Genomic DNA, 24,997 nt, shown 5'->3' with positions numbered 1-24,997 from the left:
GCATCCTAACTGTCCCGCACGGAGGGCGGCCGGAATGTCCTGACTGGTTAATTTTTTGTCTTCAGGGCTACCCCTAACAGATTAATTGTAGGGCCGAAAACAAAACCCCCAAAAAACAAACAAACAAAAACCAAGAAGCGTATTGGGGGTGGGGGGAAGCAGTGGGCAGCCAGCCAGGCCGGGAAAAATAGGCAGGTCGGCCCCGCCGGGCGGCGCCGCGCCCCGCCAAGGCCTGGCCGCAGGGCGGCGCGGGCACCCCGCGCGCCCAGGGCTCCCGCTGCACCGGGCGGCGCCGCGGAGGGCGCCGACGACCGCGCTTGGCCGCGCCCTCCCTGAGAGCGGCTCTGCGCGCCCGGCTCCCGGCCTCGCGGTGGCGCCGCACTGAACCGCCCGTCTCGCTCTTCAGGCTGTGATTATTTTGTAAAACCCGGCGCCGAGGCCCGAGCGGCCTCTCTCCGGGGCCCCGCCCCGCGCCCCTTCCCCGGGCGGTGGAGGGAGGAGGCCGCGGCGCGCTCGGGAGCCGGCGAGGGAATCCCTCTCCCTCCACGTCACCCGAAAGCGAGGGAACCCGCACTCGCGTCCTCTAACGCAAATGACCATCTTTGGCAACGTGCGCCAATGGAACAGACCAAGGGCGCTGGGCTCGGGGGTGCGCGGGGGTAGAGAAAGGCCAGGGCCAGGGCCGCCTCGGCGCCCCCAAGCAGCGCCCGCGGTCCGCTCCTGCCCAGCCACCGCCTTTCTTCCCCGCGCGGGGAGTGCGGCTGGCGTCAGCGCCGCCGGGAGCCTGGGCACCGAGGGGAGCGCTGTGCCCGCCTCCTCCCGCGCCTCTTCCTCCTCCTCCTCCTCCTCCTCCTCCTCCTCCTCCTCCTCCACCCCCCCCCCCCGCCTCCCCGCGCGCTCCTCCCCGCAAGGTGGAGTCTGGGGTTGACGTGAGTGAATCCACATGGTACAGGGGCTGGAGAATAAAGAGTGGAGTTGAACTCGTGCCATTGTAGTGACTCATCTCGGGCAGAGCGCAGGGGCTCCGAGCGAAGCGACGAGCAAGTGAGCGGCGCTCGGCGGGCCCGGGAGAGAGGGAGAGAGGCGCGGCCGGGCGAGGCGGCCCGTCCGGGAGCGGGCGCCGGGGAAGGGGTGCAGTCGGGCGCCGGAGCGGCGGCACGGGCAGCGGGGCCGCGTCCCTCTCAGCGCCGGCTCAGCTGGAGCCCCGCGGGCCCCCCCCCCTCCCCCGGGCGCAGGCTGCTTTCTCCCGGCAAGTGTCCGAGCCGCTCCGAAACTCCGGCGGCGAGTCGACCACAGGAAGTTTATTCTCAGCTCCTTTTCTAAAAGGAGGAAATAGAAGTTTCTCCCAGCCGGCAGTCTTTTCTTTTCGCCTTTTTCGCCCTGTCTGAAATCGGGGGTCCCCGGACCTGGCAGGCGTGACCCGCCGGGCTCCTGCTCTTTTTTAATTTCCAGTTTTTGATCCGGCCAGCCGTCCCGGCCGGGCTCCGGCTGCGCGCGGGAGCGGGAGGGCGCGCGCAGGGGAGGGACAGAGGGACGCGCGGACTTTTAGAGGGAGGGACTGGGTGGCCCGCCGGTCCCGCGGCGCTCGCAGAGCAGGAAAGAAGTGCGGCGCGAGGCGCTCGGGAGGCACCGTCCCCGGGCTGTCGCCGCCCCCCGTCCGCGCCCGCCACCGTCGGGGAGAAGCCCGGGAGTGAAGATTAGAGCCCGAGGCGCGGCCGGCAGGGAGCGAGCGCGCAGCAGCCGGTGCGCGGCCGCGGCGAGGGCGGGGGAAGAAAAACACCCTGTTTCCTCTCGGGCCCCCACCGCGGATCATGTACCAGGATTATCCCGGGAACTTTGACACCTCGTCCCGGGGCAGCAGCGGCTCACCTGCGCACGCCGAGTCCTACACCAGCGGCGGCGGCCAGCAGGTAGGTGCGGGCCCTGGGTGCACCTGGCGGCGCGGGTGGACCCCCGCCCTCCTCTCTCCGCCACTGCCTCCTTTGCTTTCTTTTCCCATTTTTGGCTTGGCGAGAAAATTCCTACGGGGTCACCGTTGTAGGTTCTGGATTTTCGTGTTGTCCGCCCACCGTTCTCCCCCGTCACTTAAAAAACAAACCAACAAACAAAACTGGAGCGGGGAGTGGGCTTGAAGAGCCGGCCAACCTTTTTCTCTCACGCTACACCTTATCCAGACGAGCTCCTGGAATTGCAGCCCTCCTTCCCGGGGGCCTGTTAACTCCTCTCCCAGAAATCGTTCCCCTCTCCCCCTTCACTTCTCCGTGGTGGGTCAAAAAAAAAAAAAAAAAAAAATCTTTGCACTCACTGGCCCCTCCCGACATCCAAGGACTCTTCCTGTGGGAAAGCCCTCTCCCTCTCTGCCCCTGCTCCCCATCAGTCTTAATTTATGAAAGAGGCTGGGGATTCGGAAACATGGTTGGGCTCCTTCAAGTAATCCAGAGTGAGAGCGAGGGTTGTCGCCCTGGGAATAGGGTGCGAAGGTCAGGAAGGAGGAGGTCAGCCTTGATAGGCTCCGGGCCTGCGCCTTTGTGCCCCCGTGCCCCCGTGCCCATCCATCTTCTGTTCGGGTCAGAGAAGGAGCTTGTACTGCCACCAGAAGGGGCGCCTTGAGGGTCTGGGAGGGTACCTGGGGCAAGGACGCCTGCAGAGAAAAGTGGGGGTGGGGGAAGAAGAGGCCTTGCTTAGGCTCTTGGGTGGTTCTGGAAGCGGAAAAACAACTTGTTTCTAAAGCAGCCGGACTGGTTTGCGCTGGAAGGATTGTGCCTGCGATCTGTGTCTATAAATACCAGAAAGGTGCTGCTGGGGTGGGGGTGCCAGTGGGGTGCCTGCACTGGGCAGCAGCCACTCCCCCCCCCCCCCAGCCCACCCCCAGGCTTCAGAGGGAGCTGGCTTAACAAACAAGGCCACTACTACCTGAAGCCCATCTCCCTCAGGATCTGTGGAGTCTCTAGCCAAGTTGGCTGCAGCCAAGAGTTGGTCCGGTAAGGCAGTGGCCTTGGCCTCCAGAAGCCAGCCAGCCAGGAGGGGCTGGGGTTGGCTCCTGGGAGGGGTGGGCCCTGCCAGCAAATAAAATGGAAACATGGCTCTCTTTAGGATCTGAAGAGGGATACCTTGTTCCAAAGTGATTCCCAATACTTGGTGAGTCCCCCAAATGGCTTTTCTGTGTCTTTCCTCTATCTCCCCTGGTGTCTCCCTAAGCACCGGCTGAAGAAGACCTAGTCTGTGCATTGAGGGCACATTCAGTGCACCTTTAATAATGAGCACCAAGGCGATGAGTTTTCGGTCTTGTCCTAAAAGTGATTTTGTTTGCTTTCCCTTCCCAGTGGTGGTTTTTATTGAATCCAAATAGCATTAAGCCACGGTTTGGAGTCCTATATGCCCATTCCCTCACTCTTTAATTCAACAAACGCCAAAACATCCCTCTCCTCCTCCCGGAATCCCAAAGAGGTCTTTTGATATCTTGTCTGTTCCTTTTGCTGCTGTTTTTGTGGCCGTCATCGCTGCAATATTACAATCTCGCCGCCTGGCTTTGCTCAGACCCTGGGGCCTGAATGGGAAGTCAGACCGGACATCAGTGCCCCGATTGAATAATCTGTGTCACTAGGGCTTTGAGCCCAGGATGTGAGCAGAGGCAATTCCCTGTTTTGGAAGAAAATCAGACAGGAAACCAGTGCGAGGAAGAAGGAAGAGAACTCGGTCCGGCAGGGTGTGATGGGGCCTCATTACTGAAGCAAAAAGCAGCTGTTGGCTAATTCCTAGCATGCTGTAACACATGAGAATTTTGCAATTAGTAATAACTAGTGCATGGGTTCTCGCATATACGCCTGCCTGTTTGGCCCAGCAGCTTGAGTGAAGTGCCTTTCAAACCAGAGGGATTGGCAAGGTAATGCCGCTTTGGACAAGTCTTTCAGCCTGTCCGCCTCTGGGGGGGGGGGGGGGGAGAGGGGTCTTGTGGAGGGGGGAGGTTTTTCCATCATCTCTCCAACTTGGAGCGAAGCTGTTCTGTGGTCCTCAGGACTGACTTGAGAGGCTTTTGTTACTTCACAAGTCTGTGCTATGACCCGACGGGCTCAAGGTAACTTTATTACATACCAGATACAACTTGCAATGGCTTTATTTCCCTCAGCTTCCTTTATGGGGAGGCTTTCCTGGCATTTAGTGGGGTCTGCCTCCTTTGTGGTATCTCAGTAGACCACTCAGTAGAAGAGGGTTCTCTGGTTTTCCTTTGAGCAAGTGAATATTATTTTTTCCTGCTCTGTTTGTGGGGTCTAATATTCCTGATAAGTTTGTTGCTGTCTTTTCAACCCAGAACCTTATCTCTGGCTTCATAAAGCTTGATTTTAACACATGGCCATGAGTTCCAGGGACTTCAGAGGGGTGGGGGGCAGATAATTCTTTGTTAAAACCACTCTTCGTGTATATGGCAGGAACTCGAAGCATGAAAAATATTTCCTGTTCCAGTTATAGTTTTAATCTCAAAACATTGGTGATTTTGTTTTGTCAATAATAGTTGCACACGCCTCCCCCTCCTGGCCTTTTCTTTTTATTGTTGTTGTTTTCTCTCTCCCCTAACTTTCCTAGGAAAACACCTCCCAGATATAGGCCCTGCCTGGCTGCTCGACTATTACGGTTTCAGGACCTGAGCGTTACGCAATCAGCCAGTTACACAAACATAGGTCATTTCATAACTTGTTTTCATCAGCTGGGCCCCCTTTTAATGAAAAAACAAAACAAAACAAAACAAAACAAAAACAAGATCTAGGACTTTTCCAAGGCTGCCATTTGTCTGTTCCTCAGATAACGTGAAAATAAACCAAGAGGGACAGTTCCTCTTTGGAATCAAGGAATACCAGACTTGCTCTCTTCTTTGGCAACCGCCCTTTCCCAAGAGACAGACAGACAGACACACATACACGCACACATGCACACACACAAAATTCCCCGGAGTGAACTTTTGCCAACTGTACCAGGCTGGGACATTCCTCACATCAAAGAACTTTTACCAGAAATGACTGTGATTCCCAAGTCAGTCCCAATCACACCTCTCTACTGCCCCCTACGGGACATTCTTAGAAGAACTGTCTGGGGAATGTATTTTTCCAGCCCCAGACAGTGTTAACTTGGTGAGTTTTCGGAATTCTTAGGATTTTTTTCTTTTTAATTCAGGACAAATAAATGCCATATATTTAAAGGCGGTTAACTAGGAACTGCCTGACTTTGACATGCAGTTTTCTTAAGAAATTTTGTTTTGTTCTAAATAAAACCTGGTTGAAAAAGGAGTGCATTTTTTTCTTTCCCTGTCTTGATGTTTGTCTGATCTTTTGGGTAACCAGGAACAATGTCTTCAAATTCCCACGGCGTGTTTTCTTGCTGTGTTTGTATCAGGACACTGGGAATTTTTTTGGGGGGGGAGGGAGGTGGTCTTCAGAATTGGCTGGAAGGTGGGAGGTGTATATATGAAGGGTTTGGTGCCCCCCCCCTTTGTCTTTGATCTTGTAGATGTTGTAGATTAGGATCAAACGAAATGTTATCCCAGGAATTTGTCTGTTCTACTGATTCTTGATGGTGGAAGTCAGCGTCAGTTTTTCATCAAAGCGAACGGGGTGAAATAGCAGTCATGTATTGTCTGAGAGGGTAGCTGAATTTTTCTGTCCAGGCCCCTGAGTGCATTGCCATTACTTTATTTCTGCCTGCCTTATTATTCATTTTCTTTTTTTCGTTTGTGTCTTGATGCAAACACACCAGAAGTACACATCCAAATCCCTGTGGTCCCCTTCATAATTATTCACTGAGGAGATGAAATACTTCTTTGAGTGCCATGGCTCTTAGACTCACGTTTTACAATGCCCCTCTTTTCAATTGCCTTCAGCAAATCCTTTTGAAAACCCTCCCTGCTAACAAATCTTTGTCCTTTGAGGGTGAGCTTGATATTTGGAAGTTAGCAAAAGATGTGACATATAAGGAATCAAGTCTGACATAGAAGGTTGGGTGATCCAGCTGGGTCCAAAGCACAGTATGACCCAGAGTTGTCTCGATCTTGATCTCAAGAGTCTGCCTGTGAGAGCAGGCACCAAGAGAGGGCACACCCGAGTAGGCACTTTGGCCATCTATCCCTTTAGGTTTTCTTCCCCTCTGTTAAACAGGAATAAGGTGTTGGTTTTTGAGAACTCAGGAAGCTAACTTTGTGGTCTATTTGTTGAAAGAAAGAAAAAAAACAGCATCCTTACTTTGTGGACATGTCTCATCCATGTTGCATGTGGTATCTTTTGATGGCCACAGCATTTCAACGTGACGGCAGCTGCTTTGATTGAGGCAAATAGATCTGTTCCAAACCCCGCTTGGTAACTCTATCCCTCTTCAACTCACTGGGCCAAAAAGAGAAGATATGCGTTCTCTTGCCCAGCACCATCTCACTGGCAGTGACTTGGCCATACTCACCCTGCTGGAGTTAAAGGGAATATCAGATGCCATGCCCTTCCACTGAGTGCAGAAGGGGTACATGGAATAGTGGGCATTACCCTTCCCACCCTCACCCGGTGCTTTGGAGTGGGGGGGTTCTGGCCAGAAGGGCCCTGGGAGGAAGGAAACCGGGGACGCTGACAGGTAACTCGGCATCAGTCGCTTTCTCCTGCCCCTTGTTTTTCTTCTCTCCCTTGTTTGCTTCACCCTGGCAGTTCAGAGGAGGAAGGGGAGAGTGTGGTTCCTTTGAGCGAGGCTGGGAAAGAGAGGAAGCTGACGGGAGGCAAATCACCTGAGAGAGTGCTCATGTAAAATGTGGGGAAATCATGAGTTATTAGCAACCATTTCCATCGTGACACAAATGGCTTTCTTCAGAGAGGAGAGGTCAAAGTGATACCAAATGCAGAATCTGTGAAGATTGATTGAATTCCATGTAGAAGGCTTTGGAGACAATGACACGTTTCATAAAAATAGAGAGCATTTGGGTCCAGCTGGACCTCAGTTGTGCTCTGGGGTGTATGAGGTGACATTTGCCCTCACTCTGTCCTCTTCCCCTGAGCCAGTCTCTGGAGATTTTGGAATTTTTCTTTTCCCATGCTGGGGATGTAAAGAAAAGAAAAAGGGGGAGGGTGGTTCTTAAGAGAAAGAACCCAGTCCATTTCCAGGTATGCACAGTCCTACCTGTCTGCCTGCTGAGACAGGTCACAGGTATTCATGGGCTGCGTGGCTTGAGTGATTGGGGGCCCAGTTGAGAATCAATGTGATGGTGGAATACCTGGCCGACAACACCGCCCCTGACTTCCATCTCAAATGCCACTTGTGCCCAGCTCAGGAGTTTCTGAGATAAGCTCAACCCCATCCGTGTCTTCAGGAAAATGGGAATCCACACCCTGCTTCCTAGACCCTTGTGCTTCCTAGATCCTAGACTGCTCTTGACCCTCATTTCTGAATCCAAGGCCTAGCTGTAAAATTCAGGAAGGTCATTTTCCCAAATCAGAAAGTGCTAGGCTGCAGGGACCCCTCTGACCCGACGAAGCTTGGTGGCCGTAGGGCGCTGTGTTCTGAGCTGTCTTTCTTAAACAGGCTGTGGGAGCGGGACTGAACAGCCCCGTGGCATCCTTAAATATAGGTGCTTCGGGATAAAGAAGGGTCTTTATGACACCAGAGACACACAACAAATCTTGTAAGGGCTCGAACTTCAGCTTCAGGGTCTGAGTGAGACTCCCTGGGTTAAAGGAAGAGTTCTAATTGTGTTTGGCTTTTTTTGTTCCCTCTCTTTATTCCCCCCCCCCCAGCATTTGGAGAGGGGATGGGCCTCTAGAACAGGGGGCGCCAAACTATGACCCACGTGTCTTTGTAAATAAGGTTTAATGGAACATGGGCGCACCTATTTGTTTACATATCGTCTGTGACTGCTTCCACGCTATAATGGCAGAGTTGAGTAGTTGCGACAGAGACCGCATGACCCACAAAGCCTAAAATATTTACTATCTGGCCTTTTACAGCAAACGTTCGTCAGACTCTGCTCTAGGAGGTCGGTGGGGGCCAGTTTGTCCTTTTATAGGCATTCTTGCCCACCCAGAAGTCAACAGGATGACACAGTCAAATAAAGCATCTGGAGGCTTTGCCAGGCCGGAATGCCACACAGCCCTCCAGCATCTTTGATCCCGTCCCTGGAGGAGGAGCTCCCAAGGGGGCTGGAGAGCCCCCCGGGGACTCAAGTGACGTCCTGGGTTCCCTGCTGTATCCCCCACCCCTCCCAGCACACGCTTGGTGCTGCAGCAGGGCTCTTGGTGTTCCAGTGCTCACAGCTGGGAAACCCCGTGTTGGTTTCTGCTCAGTATTAACCCTTCCAGAGAGCACCATGACTTATCCCCAACATGATGTTTGACTGATGGTCGGGTCTGCTGGCAGAGAAGACCGTCAGGCTGACTTCTGGGACCACGGACCCCCTAGCCTCACCTCATCTCTCCTACTCCGGTGTAGCTTTCTGAGTAATACCTTTGGAGCTGAGACAAGTCACATCGGCCAGAACCCATTTAAACTTGTGTGAGTGTCTCAGAGAGGCTCCTCTAGGAGACAAAAGCCTTCTTTATCACAGCCCCAGTCCCCTGTGGGGATGGGACATTGTTTTCCTAGGGCCAGTGTGTTATCCAGATGGCTTTACCTCCCTCTGAAACAAGTTGTACATGCGTTTCGAGGCAGTCATTACCTAGTGCCTTGTTTTTATGGCTGTCTTGTTTTGTCTAGACCAAGCCATTGCTGCAAGCAATCTGGCTGTTGGCCGGGGAGCACATTCTGTAGAACCAGAGCGAGGGGACCGAGAGCCCCAGAGGGGCTGAGAGTCGTCCACTTACTCCCAAGGAGTCTTAGTCTCCGAGCTGTGCTTTAGGGTCTTTGCTTGCTTCCCATGGGCTGAGAGAGGAGCTTTTTGTTTGTCTGTTGGAATGAGGAGTGGATTTCTTGGATGCCATCTGGAAAGAGAAGCTGACAGTTCCCTCCCAGAGGTGGAGGGTCCCATCGAACCATCATGCTGGATGCCTCAGGTGCCCTTCAGACCCAGAACCTGACCGGAAGAGAGACATGGAATAAAAATGCCGGGTGCCTCCCAGGAGTGGGAAGCTGGCCGTCTTTCCCGGAGCCGCCCCAAGCAGAGTGCAGGGGCACCGTGGTGATGCGTGACCGCGGCGGCGGTGCTGCTCGTGATGACGATGCCGCCTTCCATTGGTTCAGAGCGGCGGTTCTCCACCCTGGCTGCACGTTAGAAGCTCCCCAGGCATTTAAAAAAAAAACACCTTATCAGAACCCCACCCCGGACGTGTTACTTTAGAACCCTAATGGCGAGGCTGGCTCCGGCCTTGGTGTTTTTAGAAAGCTCCCCAGAATGTTCTAACGCGCAGCCTCGGTGGAGAACCACCGGAGTGCCTTTTATAGCCAGCGATTCTAAGGAGCTACTTGTTTAATCGTGACAGTGATTTGCGAGTTTGGTGTTCAGATTCTTCTTCACAGACAGGAGAACTAAGTCCTCAGTGATTTCGCGAAGGTGTCCGCCCGGGCCTCCTGGCTCCAGGTGGAGGGTTTCCTGCCACCACCTTCCTCTCTCCCCCCCAGCTCCCCTCCAGCAGCCCAAGAGAAGCGTAGCTGTCTGGGCCTTGCGTGCCTCTGCGCACGCTCGGCCACACGCACGCGTTCTCCATCCTCTGCCTCCTCAGAGGCCCAGCTGAGTTGTCCATTTTCTTCTCCTTGAAGATCATTTCCTACTTGGAGTCTTCCTTGTTCACCGCATCCTTCCTTCCTTCACACACACACACGCACACGCACACACACACACGTACACCCAGCTCAGGCAGCTCCTGATAAAAAGCCAAATTGTCTTTGCCTTCCAAGGTGACTCAGAATCCATTGTACTGGACAGCTCTTCTCATAGTATCCCAGAATCCACTGGTAACTTCACCGAGTCTCACGATTCATCCCACTGGGGCTCTCCTCGCCCAATCCCAGAATCCATCGTGCTGGGTCATGCTTTCTTCACAAAACGCCCTTGCCCCGGGGCCCCAGGGCAGTCTGGGAAGGGAGGCAGAGACGTGCCACCACCCAGACTGGGGTCAGCCAGCCGGCAGGGGAGTGAGCAAGGAGGGGTCCCCAGCTCCCCCAGTTACAGTGGGGTGCTCTAAGCTCCACTTACTTGCATAACAGGAACCCAGGTGTCATCACCGGGGACAAAGGCAACGGTGGTGGCAGCCGCCATTGCTGCTAATACTTGTACTCCTGGTTGGTCTGACCAGGCCAAGATAGGAAGGGAAGCTATAGCACCCGTGCCAGCGATAGCACGATTTCATCTGGGATCGGACCTGCAGGGCCTCCTGGGTGAGAGGGGCGGTCGACAGGGATGAGCTGACACCCTGAGGGCAGCAGGGGTGGCTACGGCACTTGGGTCTGGATTTCAAGGAAGAAGAAAGCAACACTACGGAAGCTTGCGTAGCACCGTGTTTGAGAGCCTCTTTGAATCCTGACCCCCCTGCGTACGAGCCATGTGGCCTTGGATAAGTTACTCAATCTCTCTAAGCCTAAATTTCTGCCTCTAAAGTGGAGATAATGGTCGTTCTTACCTCAGAGGGAGAATGAAGGAGATAATTTAGGTCAAACACGACCATGGTGCCTGTCGTTTAGTAAGTGCTCAGCAGGTGCTCTTATTGCTTTCATCTCGTCACCCACCAGATTAGGGAAGGAAGGAGCTGCAGAACTCCTTTGAGTGGAGATGGGGGTCACCCGAGGATGACGGCTTCATTAGGGGAGATTTCCCCTGAGGAGCTGGAAGCCGCGGGCTGCGGGGGCAGGGAGGCCCTTCCTTTCTCCCCTCACTTTCTAATAGTCGCTCTGAAGAAAGAGGAGCTTGACCCATTTTAGCGCTTGTACTCTGTCATCATCTTATATTCTAAATAGGATGCTTCCTGCAGCACGTTCCAGAGAGTTCTGCAACTTGGTCTGGGCATGAATTAAGAGACAGGGAGAAAACGCTGAGCTAGGAGCACGAGAGTTTCCCACAGACACAAACATGAACACAGATAGATATGTAGGTAGGTAGGGAGAGACGCAGTGTGTCTGCCCCAAGCAAGATGGCGGTTAAGGGCGAGGAGAAGGAAGGTCTGGCCACAGATGCTACCACTTTTCAGTCTCATTAGTTGGAGGACACCTTTTCCTGGACCTGGTCTCACCCTGATGGGGTCCCAGCCCCATCCTGAACCTATTCAGAAAGTAACAAAAACAGGCACAATAAGTTTCCTGGTGATCTTTGTTGCCCCCCCCCACGCAACCCGTGGGTGTGCCAATGTCCTCAAAGGGTCCCGAGCCCCAGTACCCTGGGGACTAATTGGAGGTGACCCAGAGGCTCGTGAGGCCGGGTAGGAGGCCTGCGCTCCTGCAAGTGCAGGCAGAGCTAGCCTGCTGAGTGTTGAGTGGCTAGGGGCCGCATCTGTCCTCGAAGTCATTTGGGGTATGACCACACCCTTACGAGCCACCTGGGGAGCGAGTTGCCAGGACCTCCGGGGAGTGGATCTGACGTGGGGCCTCAGGAGTAGTTAAGATCCCACTGATTCTTGGGTTGTTGGGTGTCCAGGGAAGCCCACCCAGTGTTCCGACCTCGGCCCCCCCAAGCACCGACTCTGCTTCGCCTCCTGGCTCCGCTTGTCCTGTTCCATTATGCACCTGTTGGCTCAATACTGTTTTTTCCTCATTTCAGAAGTTCCGGGTAGATATGCCTGGCTCAGGCAGCGCCTTCATCCCCACCATCAACGCCATCACCACCAGCCAGGACCTGCAGTGGATGGTACAGCCCACAGTGATCACCTCCATGTCCAACCCGTACCCCCGCTCGCACCCCTACAGCCCCCTGCCGGGCCTGGCCTCCGTCCCTGGGCACATGGCGCTCCCGAGACCTGGCGTGATCAAGACCATTGGCACCACCGTGGGCCGCAGGAGGAGAGATGAGCAGGTACGGCTCAGATCAGTGTAAAGGAGCCTCGTCAGTGGCTTTCCGGGCCTCGTAACGCACAGTGTTTTTCTGTGGAATGGTGGGGAGCTGGGGGAGCGGTCTGGGAGCGAGCACTGGGGAGAAGACGGAGCTGGGGACCGGGGGCGCGCGACCCTCCCCATTGGAAGCAGAGCTGGGGGCCGGGGAGTCAGGCCCGGCTCTGTCATCTTGCTCATGTCCCTTAGAATCTCCGAGTCTCCGTTTCTTCAGTTGCAAAATGGGGATCATGGTACCTGCCAGCCAGGACTTGTTGCCATGCAAATGAGATCACAATTGTGAAAACACATTGCATGTGGTAAGGTATCAGCAAATGGGAAGGACTGTTAGGACCTGCCTACAGTGGTGTCCTTCCCTGATCCTTGGCAGCGAAGCCACAGGACAAGCAGCCAACGAAACTCTGGCCGGGAGCTTTTTTTTGGATTAGCCCTTGATCGTCCCCTAGGGTCTGTGGCCGGTGAAACACTCAGCCGACCTGCAGGGTCGCCCTCCAGGCCCACTCGGTGTCCGGGGCCTCCGGCTCGCAGCAGGAGCCCATTTCGGGTGCCTGGAATCCCCGCCCCAGAAGCGCAGGGACGCTGGGGTCTTTGGAGTTTGCTCAGCTGCTTTAGCTGACTGTGTGTGAGGGGAGGAAGTCAGGCATCAGCTTTTTTTTTTATTCTCAAAGGGTTCAGCTTTGAGAAGGAGTCAGCCTGGCAGGGAGGGACACCAGAAAGTGTCGGGCCCGTGCTCTCTAGACACCATCTACCCATACCGAAAAGGCATGTCGTCCGTATCAATAGCGAACCAGGGGAGTGATGGGCCCCCTGATTCCCCAAAGAGAGGTCAGAATCATGCATAAAAAGAGGGAGTGAGCCTTCCAAGAGCCCCATCGGTCCCCCTTCACAGATGACACAACCGAAGCCTCAGACAAACATGCCTGGGGCCATTTGGCAAGAGAGTAGGGAAGTCTAGACAGGAACCCATTCCCTGGATTCCCTGTGCAGTGCTCTCTTACCAATACCATGCCACCATGGATCCAGGGAAGGAAAGATACTTTAGCGGTGAGATCCCTTTTTCAAATGAGATATTAGCCTGGAGGATCAATCCTATCCATTTCCACCACTGTCCACCTCCACTCTGAGACCCCAGGTCCACAGTGTTCCAATACAAGGACCTTCAGACATGGTCCCCTGTGGATAATCATGGATCCAGTTCCAGCAGTCCCCAGGGTACTTAGAATTACAAGGGTCGCTACTCCGAGACACTGGAAGCATTCATGGGCTCTCTGTTCCTCTGAGGACAAAGCGGGGCCTTGCATCCACTACGTGCTGGTTTGTTCTGCTAATGGTAGGAGTCAGCGCAGGGCGACATGGAGAGTAATAGACACTGTAATAGATGCAGCTCTCCGTTGCTGTGGGGGCAGATGGCCAATATCCCCCTCACTGTTGCTTTCCGTAATTGTAGATGCTGCAGTAGCAGTGATCATAATGTCCCTTATGAAATAGGCTTCCTTCAGGAGCCCAAGGTGTCAAGCTTTCTAGTCACCGATGAGTTGGATCCCCCCCTTATGTAAGTGACCCCGAAGTAAGAGCTGCTCTTGCGAGGGATTCCTGAACTAGCAGGACACAAAGCAAGATGTGCTGAGCACTCTTCCTTCTTTTCTGGGCCTCACCCACACTAAATTTAGAAGCTTCTATCTGGAAGGGACTTTGGAGACCAGCTTTTCCAGTTTCCCCTCTGTCCGCATTTTACAGATGAGGAAACAGAAGTCCAGAAAGGAGAAGGGGCCTGTCTCCTCTCACTAAAGTGAGTTAGTGGCAGAGCCAGGACTGGAATCTACCTCCTTTGACCTTCAGCCCTGCGGTTTTCCCACCGCACTACCCTAGGCATGCCTTTAGGACAATCTGTCTGGAGGATTTCCTTCCTTTTCGGCGAGGGAGGGAGAGAGCCAGGAGCATTTTGTCCCACGTCGGTTAGGAATTTAGACAATCATCTGGCAGCTTGGAGGAAGCCTGGGGAGTAGCATCCTAGAACCGTGGCTCTTTGGGTTCCTAGCCCTAGGGTCTTTTCTCCGAAGCTGATTTCCTCCTTCCTGACTTCCCCCAGGGGGAGGAGCCTGTGACCCAGAGCCAACATGGTGCCTCACTGCCCTGCTCCAAGCCTGCCCAGAGGCTGCCTCTTAGGCCAGTGGCGGTGACCCGAGGAGGCCGGGAGCAGAGGGTGTGTGGCTTGTGGGTGGGAACTTGGTGGTGCTGACACACTCAAGCTTTAACCGCGTTGAAGTCACCACCCCTGAACACTTCCTATGCTGACAGCTCCCCCACGTTGCCCCATACCTTACAGATAGCGGAGAGACTTCTGGGCTAATCAGGAGGCCAAAAGCGGTCCGGAAGCAGCCAAAGGGGGAGGGAGGCTGAAATGTACCACAACAAGGTCTTCATCTTTTCTGCCCCTCGTCAGTGAGGGATGAAGGCCTTATCTGGGCCTCAGGGGGAGCCCGGTAGCCCTTTGCGTGATGCATCCTGAACGCAGGGCTGCGGCGGGGCCAGCAGGCCCTCGGTAACTCTGCTGGGCTCAGGTTGAGACAAGTTTAGAAGCAGCAAGTATTCAGAGCTGCAGCCAAGTGGCCTCATGACCTCAGCTGGGCAGCCAGTCCCCACACAGGGCCAAGGTGCCAGGTTTGTGCACGGTGGATCTCCGGTTCATCTGGATTCTTCCAGGGCTCAGAAAAAGCTTCAGAGAGGAACCTCGGAATTCCATCTTCTTTCTAGCACTTTCTAGGTTAGAGAGGGCCCTCACACTGAATCTTTTTGTTTGTTTTTAATTCTTTTTTGTTATTATTTATTTTTGAGAGAGAGAGAGAGAGAGAGAGAGAGAGAGAGAGAGAGACAGAGCATGAGTAGGGAAGGGACAGAGAGAGAGGGAGACACAGAATCCAAAGACAGGCTCCAGGCTCTGAGCTGTCAGCACAGAGCCCAACACAGGGCTCAAACCCACGAACCGTGTGACCTGAGTCGAAGTCCGACCCTTAACTGACTGAGCCACCCAGGCGCCCCTCACACAGAGTCTTCATCTGATCACCACAGAAACTTTTTGGAAGGCAGGGCAGGTCCCAATAATTCCATTTTCTAAATGGGAAGTCTGAGGCTTAGACGGTTTGGTGATTTGTCCACGGCAACACAGAAATGTCATATCAGGGTTTTGTGGTTTTTTTTTTTTTTTTTTTTTTTAAGTTTATTTATTTAGAGAGACAGCATGAGTGGGGGAGGGCCAGAGAGAGGGTGAGAGGGAGAATCCCAAGCAGACTCTGCACCAACAGCACAGAGCCTGACCCGGGGCTCCAACTCACCAACTGGGAGATCATGACCTGAGCTGAAACCAAGAGTCGGATGCTTAACCGACTGAGCCACCCGGGCGCCCGCATATCCGTGTTTTGCTTCCAGTCTGCCTTAGACCTCTCAGAAGAGAGAATATGGAGCCTTTGGCTCTCTAGGGGAGGCAGAGGATTTCAGAGGCCAGGGCTGAAGACAGGGCTTGAGGACGGAGGTGGAGGCGGGACGAGGTATGGGACCCTGAGACCAGGTCTTTGGAAGGGGCCTGGGGACTCCCAGAGGCAGACCCTGTGCTCTCTGTACCCCACCTGGAGACCACTGCAGGGGGCAGAGGCACAATGAGGGTGGGGCTGATGCGGAAGTGGAGCTGGGTCTGGTTCTTAAACGCGTGAGGTGAGGTCGTGGAGGAGGTGAAGGAACATGAGGAGGATATCCCGGGTGTGAAGGAGGTCCCCGGGGCAGATGCAGGACGAGGCGGGGCTCAGCCGAAGCCCTGGGAGATCTGAGGTGCCAGGAGGCTGGTAGGTCTCCCTAGCGTGCCAGGCTTCCTGCCTCCCCCCTGAGCCACACACCTTGACTGCTAGAGGGTGGGGAGTGGATTTGAAAGTTGAGAAGGTGTGACGAGCCTCTCTGTGCTCAGGTGGCCTGACGCCTCAGAGGGACTTCGTGTCCAAGGAGTTGACTGGCACGTTTTCATGCCAACGCTTGGAGAATTTGATGTGGGGCTCTGGCACCTTGGTTGGGCCCATAGGGTTACCTCAGTGTAGACAGAGATGGGATTGTCCTCTCCGATGCTGTGCCGTGCTTCGCTGTTCAGGATATCACAGCAACAGACCTGCAGGGTTGTGGGGAGCCCTGGGGACTCTGACCTGGGTCCAGTCAGGTCCGTGACTCCCTCCCTCTCTCAGTGGGGACAGTTTCTCTCACCCCTCCAAAAGTGGCTTCGGCTTTTTTCCCATGTTGTCCCTTAGGGTAGGACCCAGATCTTACTCCTCTAAGAATCTTCTAAGCCTTCAGTACTGAGCTTGGCACGCAGTAGGTGTGCTATCAGTGTCTGAGAACTGCGCGGAATGGTCTTTCTTTCGGAATTACTTTCGGCCTTGGCCCACAGCCACCTCCTCCTGTCACCTCTGCCTGCACTGAGGGGCACCGGGGTCACAGGAAGGGCTGGATGTAAACAGAGTCTCAGCCCTATGTAGTGGAGCAGAGTTCTTGCCCAGGGGGCATGAGTCACAGGCCCCCAACCAGCCTCCTTGCAAGAAGCTACATGAAACGCTCTGCGGAGGGATTTTTGTTCATTTCGTTTTCTGATAAATCTCCAACCTCTCAAACCACGCCCGGCACATGGAAGGTTCTCATTTGTTGAATGAATGCGGGTGGTGGGCAGCAGGATTTAATGTGCCTCGGGGGTCCCTTCTCCTTTTTGCCTGTCCTGTCCAGCCTAGCATTGTGCCAGGCACACTAGTGAGCCCTCCAGGTTGAACTGTGAGCCACTGGCACGCTGGGGCTGGTAGAGGAATTGGAAGCCGGGGGGTATCCATGGCCCACCTTCTGGCAATAGAACATCCCCCCCCCTCCAGCCCCCTCCCCCCCCAGCCCCCTCGCCCCCCCTTCCCCGCTAGTGGTTCTTACTCTGGGCCCAGCTACTTAACCAAATGGGGATAATGAGGCTTGCAGAGTAGGCAGAGTGGTGGGGAGGAGTAATTGGCCAGGGTTTGGGAGAAGCTGTGTAAGTGGGTGGGGCCAGGCCTGGCTGGTATGAAGGGACTCTGGGAGGAGCAACCCCAGCTTCTCCTCTCTGGCCTTAGCCCTGGATCAGGGCTGACATGATAAATGCTACCATCTTGTCTGGGCTGTTGAGTCCTTGACACGTTGCTGCCCTGTTCTCCCCCTCAAACCTGGGACTGTCACTTTCCAGGGTGGCCTCAGCTCTAAGTGGCCCTCCCGGGTGGCCACAGCAGGGAGCGCATATTCTAGAATTGCTGAGCCCAACCACACTCCTCTCGCCTCTCTCCCTTCCCCCCCATACGCATCCCAGAAGAGTTTCTTAAAATGTAGTTAGGAAACAAAGCTAGGGAACCATTTACCCAAACCTAATCATGATCCTTGACCTTGGCCTCTAGCTGTCCCCGGAAGAGGAGGAGAAACGTCGAATCCGAAGGGAGAGGAACAAGCTGGCTGCAGCCAAGTGCAGAAACCGACGCCGGGAGCTGACGGAGAAGCTGCAGGCGGTAAGGAGCTCCGCAGGGGCCGGGGGCCCTTCTGGGTGGGCACGTGCTCGGGCCCCAGGCCTCCTGGCCTCCCAGCCTCTCCTTGCCCACCAGTGGCCTGTATAGATGAGTCAGTGCAGACAGAAACATTCCTTCCTTTGAGCACATAGGTTTAGCACTGCCCTGATTAAAGTAGAGATTGGGGGAGAGTGCTGGCCTGTGGCACCAGCCTGGGCCCAGAGAGGGAGTTCAACAGCCTGCAGGGACCCAACACCTGTGCGTCTCCTGCTCTCAGACCTGCTGGGGCCCCTGGGTGAGGGATGGCACAGAGTGTTGGTATTGCTAGGCCCTGAGAGCCAGCGCAGGCCCAGACCTGCCCCCTCTGGGGCTACTTCCCAGCCTTCCAGCCGCCCCCATGCCTACCACCAGCAGGAATGATCCAAGCTAGCTGGTGTGGACAGGGGGAGACTGCAGTCTGAGGGGGTCTCGAAGCTCTCTGGGTCTCATGGAGATGGTCACGTGCCAGCTGAGTCGTACTGTCTTGGGGTTTTCTCGTATCCTTCATGGGCAGGAGGATTCCTAATCTCTGCTATGAGCCTGAAGCTGTCACCTTGGTACCTCATTCTGCCCTGTGAGTCACTCTCCCCTGCTGCCTAATTGCCCACACCTGGGGGCTGTGGCCCTGCCCTTCCCTCTCAAAGCCTGACCTGACCAACGTCACGTAACTCCCTCCAGAGCCTAGCCCTGCAAGGTGGGCTGAATGGCATGTGGAGGAAGCCCAAAGTCAGGACTAACTCTCCTGAGCAGAATGTTAGAGGGAGACTGTTGGCAGTCCTTAACGATGACCAGCCAGGGACAGGCTCTGGAAATCACAAATTACCTTACACATCCCATGACGTTCTCGAATGCTCCCAGGTACCATCCACCTGCTTCAGGTCCCCTTTGTCCAAGAGTGAGAGCTCTTGGGGATTGAATGTGTACTGTGTGAATTCCATGTAGCCTGTAGTGATGTCCCGTGGAGGTGTGTGCGAGCATCGGGAGGGAGACCGGGAGCTCTCCGTCACTAGGTGAAGAGATCCCTTAGTGATCAGTACTCCCTGGGTAGACTCCCCCAGGAGAGTCCTCCCTACCACTAACCTTCTAAGGGGCCAGGTCCTCTTGAGTCTACCCTGGGTGCTCCCTACCACTAGCCCCAGAATAGCCCCTCCTCCTCCGGGCCGCCTGCTTTCCTCCCCTCCCTCCCTCCCTCCCCCAGAAGCCTCACACCCTACTCCCCCGCCGCCCCACCCACCCCAGCCACCCAGGCCCCTGAGCCACATCCTCCACAGGAAACCTCTCATAAGCTCATGACGTTCGTCAGACCCTTGAGACAGATGGAAACTTTTTTTCACTGTGGAATATGCTGTACTCTGCTCAGCGAAGCTCTGGCCCACATCATCTCATTCTTGAACGGGAATCTGTGTTAGGGGGAAAGTGGGGAGGAGGCCATGACACACGCCTTTTCACCTTTCATACCTGCTCCTTCCACGTGCTTTGCTGCTTCTCTGGCTTTGTACCAAAGGGAGGGGGCCGAGCTCCTCGCCACGGGACCCTGCCACCCTCCTCGCCTGCTCAGGCTGTCAGGCTCCTCATCTGTTAAAGCACAGGGACTGAACGGAAGATTCTCCCAGGGTTCTGTGAGTCCCGAAGCACGTGCTTCAGAAATTAGAGTAAAAAAGGGAAGTGGGGCGGTGACGATTTAGCGGGGACTAATGGAGAACTTCCTGCCAGGCTGGCACTGTCCAAAGCTTGTGTGTGCAGCGTAGAGTTTAGTGTTTATGCATCCACAGGCAGGCTGGACAGGGGTGAAGGGGTATGAGAAGGATTGGGGGGGGAGGGGTTGCGGTGCAGGGAACTGCATGCTGCTCTCCCTTCCCCTCCAGACCTCACTGTTCCCCCCTCCTGGGAAACTGCAGTCCTGGCAGGGGGGCAGTAGAGCCTGGTAGCCTATGGACTCTGGAGTAGATACATCAGGGTCCAGTCTGGGCTACCCTGTAACCTGCTTGCTCGGTGACACTGGGCCAATGACAAGACCTCTCTGAATCTCAGTTTCCTCATCTGCAAAGTGAGGTGATTGATGATGCCTGCTTTAGAAATCTCCTGGAGGAGGGGCGCCTGGGTGGCGCAGTCGGTTAAGCGTCTGACTTCAGCCAGGTCACGATCTCGCGGTCCGTGAGTTCGAGCCCCGCGTCGGGCTCTGGGCTGATGGCTCAGAGCCTGGAGCCTGCTTCCGATTCTGTGTCTCCCTCTCTCTCTGCCCCTCCCCCGTTCATGCTCTGTCTCTCTCTGTCCCCAAAATAAAAATAAAACGTTGAAAAAAAAAAATTAAAAAAAAAAAAAAAAAAGAAATCTCCTGGAGGATTGATCTGCAGTGCCTGGCACAAAGTAAGCCCTCGGTCGTGGTGTCATTTCAGCCTTCCTCCGAGCCTACTCTCCTCCTTTCTCAGGAGCTTTGGACATAAAAGGAATCTTGAGCCACCAGGTGACTCAGAGCCAGTGGGGTCCGTGGTCAGGGGTGTGAGCGGGCTGCTTTCCCAGTTGGTCCTCTGGGGACAGCTCTGGTTTTCCTTTTCTCACCTGGATTGGAAGCCAACCCCACCCCCACCCCAAGCAGGTCTCCCCGGCAGGCTCCTATCCCTCACACACCTCTCTTCCCCCTGCAGGAGACAGAGGAGCTGGAGGAGGAGAAGTCAGGCCTGCAGAAGGAGATCGCTGAGCTGCAGAAGGAGAAGGAAAAGCTGGAGTTCATGTTAGTGGCCCACGGGCCCGTGTGCAAGATCAGCCCCGAGGAGCGCCGATCCCCCCCAGCCTCTGGGCTCCAGCCCCTGCGCGGTGGAGGCGGCGGAGTGGGTGCCGTCGTGGTGAAGCAGGAGCCCCTGGAAGAGGACAGCCCCTCATCCTCATCGGCCGGGCTGGACAAGGGCCAGCGCTCTGTCATCAAGCCCATCAGCATTGCTGGGGGCTTCTACGGGGAGGAGCCCCTGCACACCCCCATCGTGGTGACCTCCACGCCTGCCATCACTCCGGGCACCTCGAACCTCGTCTTCACCTACCCCAGCGTCCTGGAGCAGGAGTCGCCTGCGTCACCCTCCGAGTCCTGCTCCAAGGCACACCGCAGAAGCAGTAGCAGTGGGGACCAGTCATCAGACTCCTTGAACTCCCCCACTCTGCTGGCTCTGTAACCCAGCTCCCAGGGGGTCCTCGTCACTGCCTCCTTCCCAGGGACCAGCACCTTCAAGCACTCCAGGGCCGTGAGGGCAAGAGGGGGACCCTACCAGAGAAGAGAGCTTCCCGGCTCTGGGGACACCCAGGTGGGATTTGGTGGTGAGGTGTTGAGGACTTTTGGTGATCTCTTAGAACTCACGGGACCTCCTCCCTCGTTCATCTTGCAAAGTGAATCCTGTGTCTTGAAAAGCCTTGGAGAACTTGGTTCAGTGGACTCAGGCATCTCTCTGGCTTCTGAAGAGCCTGAAGCTGGTGTGGACCGTTCCTGTCCCTTTGTTACGATCTGTCTCTGGAGTGATGGTGTCCTTCCCCGCCCCACCAAGCATGCTCAGTGCCTTTTGGTTTCACCTTCCCTCTATTCGCCCCTTCCTCTCCCCAGTGTCGATTTTACTTCCTCTTGGTTTTTATCAAAGTTGCCATGACATTTCATCGGGGTGGTCTGAATATTAAAGCTCTTCATTTCTGGAGATGGGGCAGCAGGTGACTGACTCTTCTGCTGGGGCCGACTTGTCCAGAAGGGGACAGTCAATGTGCAATACAGAACCTTCCCTCCCTTGACACTCCCCGGTCCACCACCATCTCCAGAACCACCAGCAGGGCTCCCTGAGCTCTCAAGGAGATGCTGCCATCACTGGGAGGCCTGGAGGACCCTTCCTGCCCATCCTTGGAGACAACTTTTGGAGGAGCGGCTTGGCCAGAAGACAGGGTGTGAGTGAGACAGCCGGGGCACAGGTTGGGTTTGCCAAATGCCTAATTACCAGGCCAGGAATAGTGCCAACAAGCCACACAGGTGTGTCCCAGCCAGCTTCCCTTGACCTGGTGTCTTGAGCAGGACGTCTCCTGTAATTACTGCCTCGCCATCCTGCCCCTGGACCCTTCTACTAGACCAGGGAGGTGTCCCTCCCTAGGAACCGCACAGCACTCCCAAGTCTCTATTGGCTCTGCCATCCCCGGTCTGGCTCTCAGGGTGACGCCACCCACAGAAATTTAATGAGCGTGGGCCTGGGCCCTCCCCAGATTGCTGCCTGGGGCAGGGAGCGGGGGGGGGGGGCACCTCCCCAAGCCTTGAAGGCACCTTTGCTGTGAAGGGAAAGGTAGGGGAGGAAGGAGGGGAGGCAGAGTGGGATTCGCCTCTCAGTGAGATGTCAGGCCTTTTCTGCCCTCTGTGGTCATCATCTGCTACCTGATGGAGTGCTTTCTCCCTTCCACACCGTGTCCTCCCAGTGTGCTCCTCAGGTCCAGCCAGCCAGCTGTGAACCTCTGGCCCAGAGCTGTTGCTAAGGCTTGGGGCTTTCATGCCCTTCCTGGGGGCTGCTGAAATCAGAGATGAGATGTATTGCTTCCCACTGCAGGGGGCGGGGCGTGGGGGCGGGGGTCCTCCCGGCCTCTTGTAAGAGCACAGCTGAGCGAGGGCCCTGCCTCCCACCCCTCTGAGCCTTTTTCTCCCTAAGGCAGAGCTCTGGCTGATCTTCTAGAATTGGCCTCTGCTGGGCTAGTGCTTTGGGGGAGACCCCACTGTTGTGATTCAGCTCTAGAGATCATTGTATGATAATTTAAAATTATATAGATATTATTTAAATCAAACCCAGTGGGGGTTAAATTTCAAAGTTAGTCTCGGGAGAGAAAGAGAGAGAGAGCGCGAGCTGTGACACATTAGCTCACTTGTTCCTTTCACACACCCAGGCCTCGAGGGCGGGTCCTGACTTAATGCCCCTGACCCTCCTCTGTGCACTAAAAGGGAACACGAAGAATGGAGCCGCCAAATGCTTAAAACATGCAGCCTGCTCTGACTGGAAGTGATGTGGGGAAGGATAAGCCATGCAGAGAATGGAGTTTAAAAGAAAAAGGATTTTTTCCCCCCAAAAACCTTAAAAATGTTATTTCCCACATTCCTTGGCTATGATGCTGCCCTCCCGATTTCCCAGAGGTTCTGGGCGGGGCATTAGATTGGGCAATTGAGTTTCTGGCTTTGGATTAACCAAAGAAATAGCAGTCAGCCAGGAAACGCAGGAGGTGGGCAAAGAAAACCGGGGTGCGCTCTGCTCTGAAGGGCTTAATCATCTCAAGTGGTGTTTGTGGCCAATTGGGAGCTATTTGCTTCTTTTTGCATATATATATATATATAATATACATATATTATATATATTTCCTAAATGAAGCTGCTTTTTGGTGTTTTATTTCTGAAAGTCCCTTTGTGCCCCCCTTTGCACAGCACTGATCCCGAGGCAGGCCGTAATCTGTGACTTGGGGCCAGGCTGGACATTCCTGGGATAGCGTTTGGCCTTAGTACAGATTTCAAGCTGTGTTGGCTTTGGGACCAGCAGAAGGGAAAAACCACCACCTCACAGGGCTTTAGAGGCCCCTGAGCTGCGTTCCCATTCAGGACCCCCGGCTTTGTTCTTGGAGGTGGTTTGGCTTCCCCAAAGCCAGAGGTTATTTGGGGGAAGGCTGACCATTCACACCTAACTCATGAGCATATCCTCAGTTAGCTGAGGCTTCTTCTGGCTTGTTCTTGAAGTTCCTGCACACACACCATTGTTCCAGAATCACCGGACTCCAGGCCTGCTTTCTCCTCCCGTGGCTCCGACTAAAGGAACAGCTGCAGTGGGGGCGCCTTGGTGCTTAAGCTGGGAACTGCTGGGCCTCCCCTGTGTCCCCAGCCGCGAGGCAGCTGGTGTGGACTCCAGTTGGGCTGCAGGCAGCTCTGGGACGGCATAGGGCAGGCGCGCCTCGACGGGCTAGTGTGAAACACACGGTCCTCGTGGCCACCTGGCTGGCCTCTCTGGGATCCGTCCTCTTCCTGGCTGAGTGGAGGGACACAGCTGCTGACACAGGAAAGAGAGGAGATCCCAGGTGAAGCTTAGGAAATAGCCGGGGCCAGCTGCACGCAGAGCTTTCGTGGGGAAGTTTGCAGAAAGACATCATTGTTCTGCCTGTGAGAAAGGCCAGGTGCGCCCACTGGCCACTCACACAAGCATCTCGGCCAGGAGCCATCAGAGGCTGTGGCTTCCTTTCCTCAGGCTTTGGGGACAAGAGTCTCTTCTCTGCTCCCACTGGGCTCTGAGTCTAAGGGAGGGCTCGACGCCATAGGCAATGGAACTTTTCTCCCCTTGATGGACCAACAAATGTTCCTGCAATCTCATGTTTACCTTTCGGGTTGATCTCCTTTCCTGATCAGATATCACACAGCCCCTCGAAGAAGGAAAAGAATAAGCACCTACTATGTGCCAGGCACTGTATTAGGCACTTTTATAAATATACCCTCTTTAGGATGAGACTAAGGGGCGAGGGTATCCCCTGTTAAAGGCCCCCAAGTAATGGATAAACAAAAACACTTAGAGGTGAGAAGGTCCGTCTTCAAAGATCTCAGGCAAGGTTGCCCTCAGTCGGAGGTTTGTTCTCAAAGACCCATCCCCCACAGTGCCCTCCCACCTCCAAACTTCTTTTCCCTCTCCCTTGTCATGTGCTCCTTTGCACTCCTCAGATGGTTGGAGGGGTAACCTGAGTCCTTCTAGAATTTGTGGACCAATAGGATACGTGATGTGTGTAACTTCCTTTAAAAACTTAAGTAAAAGGGTCTTGCTACTTTCTGCTTGTTGAGTCTTCTTGGCATTTATCTTAAAAGCCAGCATCTCACTATTTATTGACAGGTTGGGTGTGTGTGTGTGTGTGTGTGTGTGTGTGTGCACGTGCACACGTGCGTGCGTGCCTACATTTCCAAGTGTGCCTCCTGCAGCTTTTAAAAAGAAAACTCAGTCATCCCACTACTAATTTGACATCTCATGCTTCTAGTGTTTGGGCCATACATTAACAGAGGGTTTTAATTGGCCAGTGCTGATGTGTTCAGGAAAGGCTGGGTCAGTTTGAGCGGGGCATGGGAAGGGGAGGGGGAGAAGAAATTGACATTTATTTTATTATTTATTTAAAATGTTTACATCTTTGTGTTGTACCAAGCCTGAATAGAAACAGCATTAAAGTACTCAGTTCCTCTCTCCCTCTCTTTCTTCATTTTTGTTTTTAAATTTAGGCTAATGATGCTTTTTTTTTTTGTTTCTAAAATGACTTGTGACATGTGCTGTATAAACTGTATAAAAAGGTTCTGTTCTTAAAGACGGATGGTCATTCCTCTGGGGACAGTGGTCACCAAGAAGTCTATATTGTAAGAGAATACAACGTTCCTCAAAAATTATTTTCTCTGTGTGATTAAACGTTTATTCCATTTA

The 24,997-nt window shown here is 54.5% G+C and overlaps 1 protein-coding gene across 3 annotated transcripts; it reads left to right on the top strand.

Moving 5' to 3' along the window:
* The first annotated feature begins 1,011 nt into the window (after positions 1-1,011).
* FOSL2 (FOS like 2, AP-1 transcription factor subunit) lies at positions 1,012-24,997 on the top strand. Of its 3 annotated transcripts, none has more exons than XM_003984367.5 (4): positions 1,012-1,910; positions 11,699-11,950; positions 17,424-17,531; positions 20,213-24,997. In XM_003984367.5, the coding sequence occupies exons 1-4, from the start codon at positions 1,812-1,814 to the stop codon at positions 20,729-20,731; spliced, it is 978 nt and encodes a 325-aa protein (XP_003984416.1). In that variant the 5' UTR covers positions 1,012-1,811; the 3' UTR covers positions 20,732-24,997. The 3 variants fall into 3 exon arrangements, with proteins under 3 accessions (XP_003984416.1, XP_019683294.1, XP_019683295.1); XM_019827735.3 differs by lacking the exon at positions 1,012-1,910 and adding an exon at positions 1,934-3,138; XM_019827736.3 differs by lacking the exon at positions 1,012-1,910 and adding an exon at positions 3,169-3,883.

This window comes from Felis catus, chromosome A3 (assembly GCF_018350175.1).
Source record: "Felis catus isolate Fca126 chromosome A3, F.catus_Fca126_mat1.0, whole genome shotgun sequence".
Lineage (NCBI taxonomy): Eukaryota > Metazoa > Chordata > Mammalia > Carnivora > Felidae > Felis > Felis catus.
Note: the sequence above shows the minus strand (reverse complement) of the source record. Positions and strands in the feature narration are given on the sequence as shown.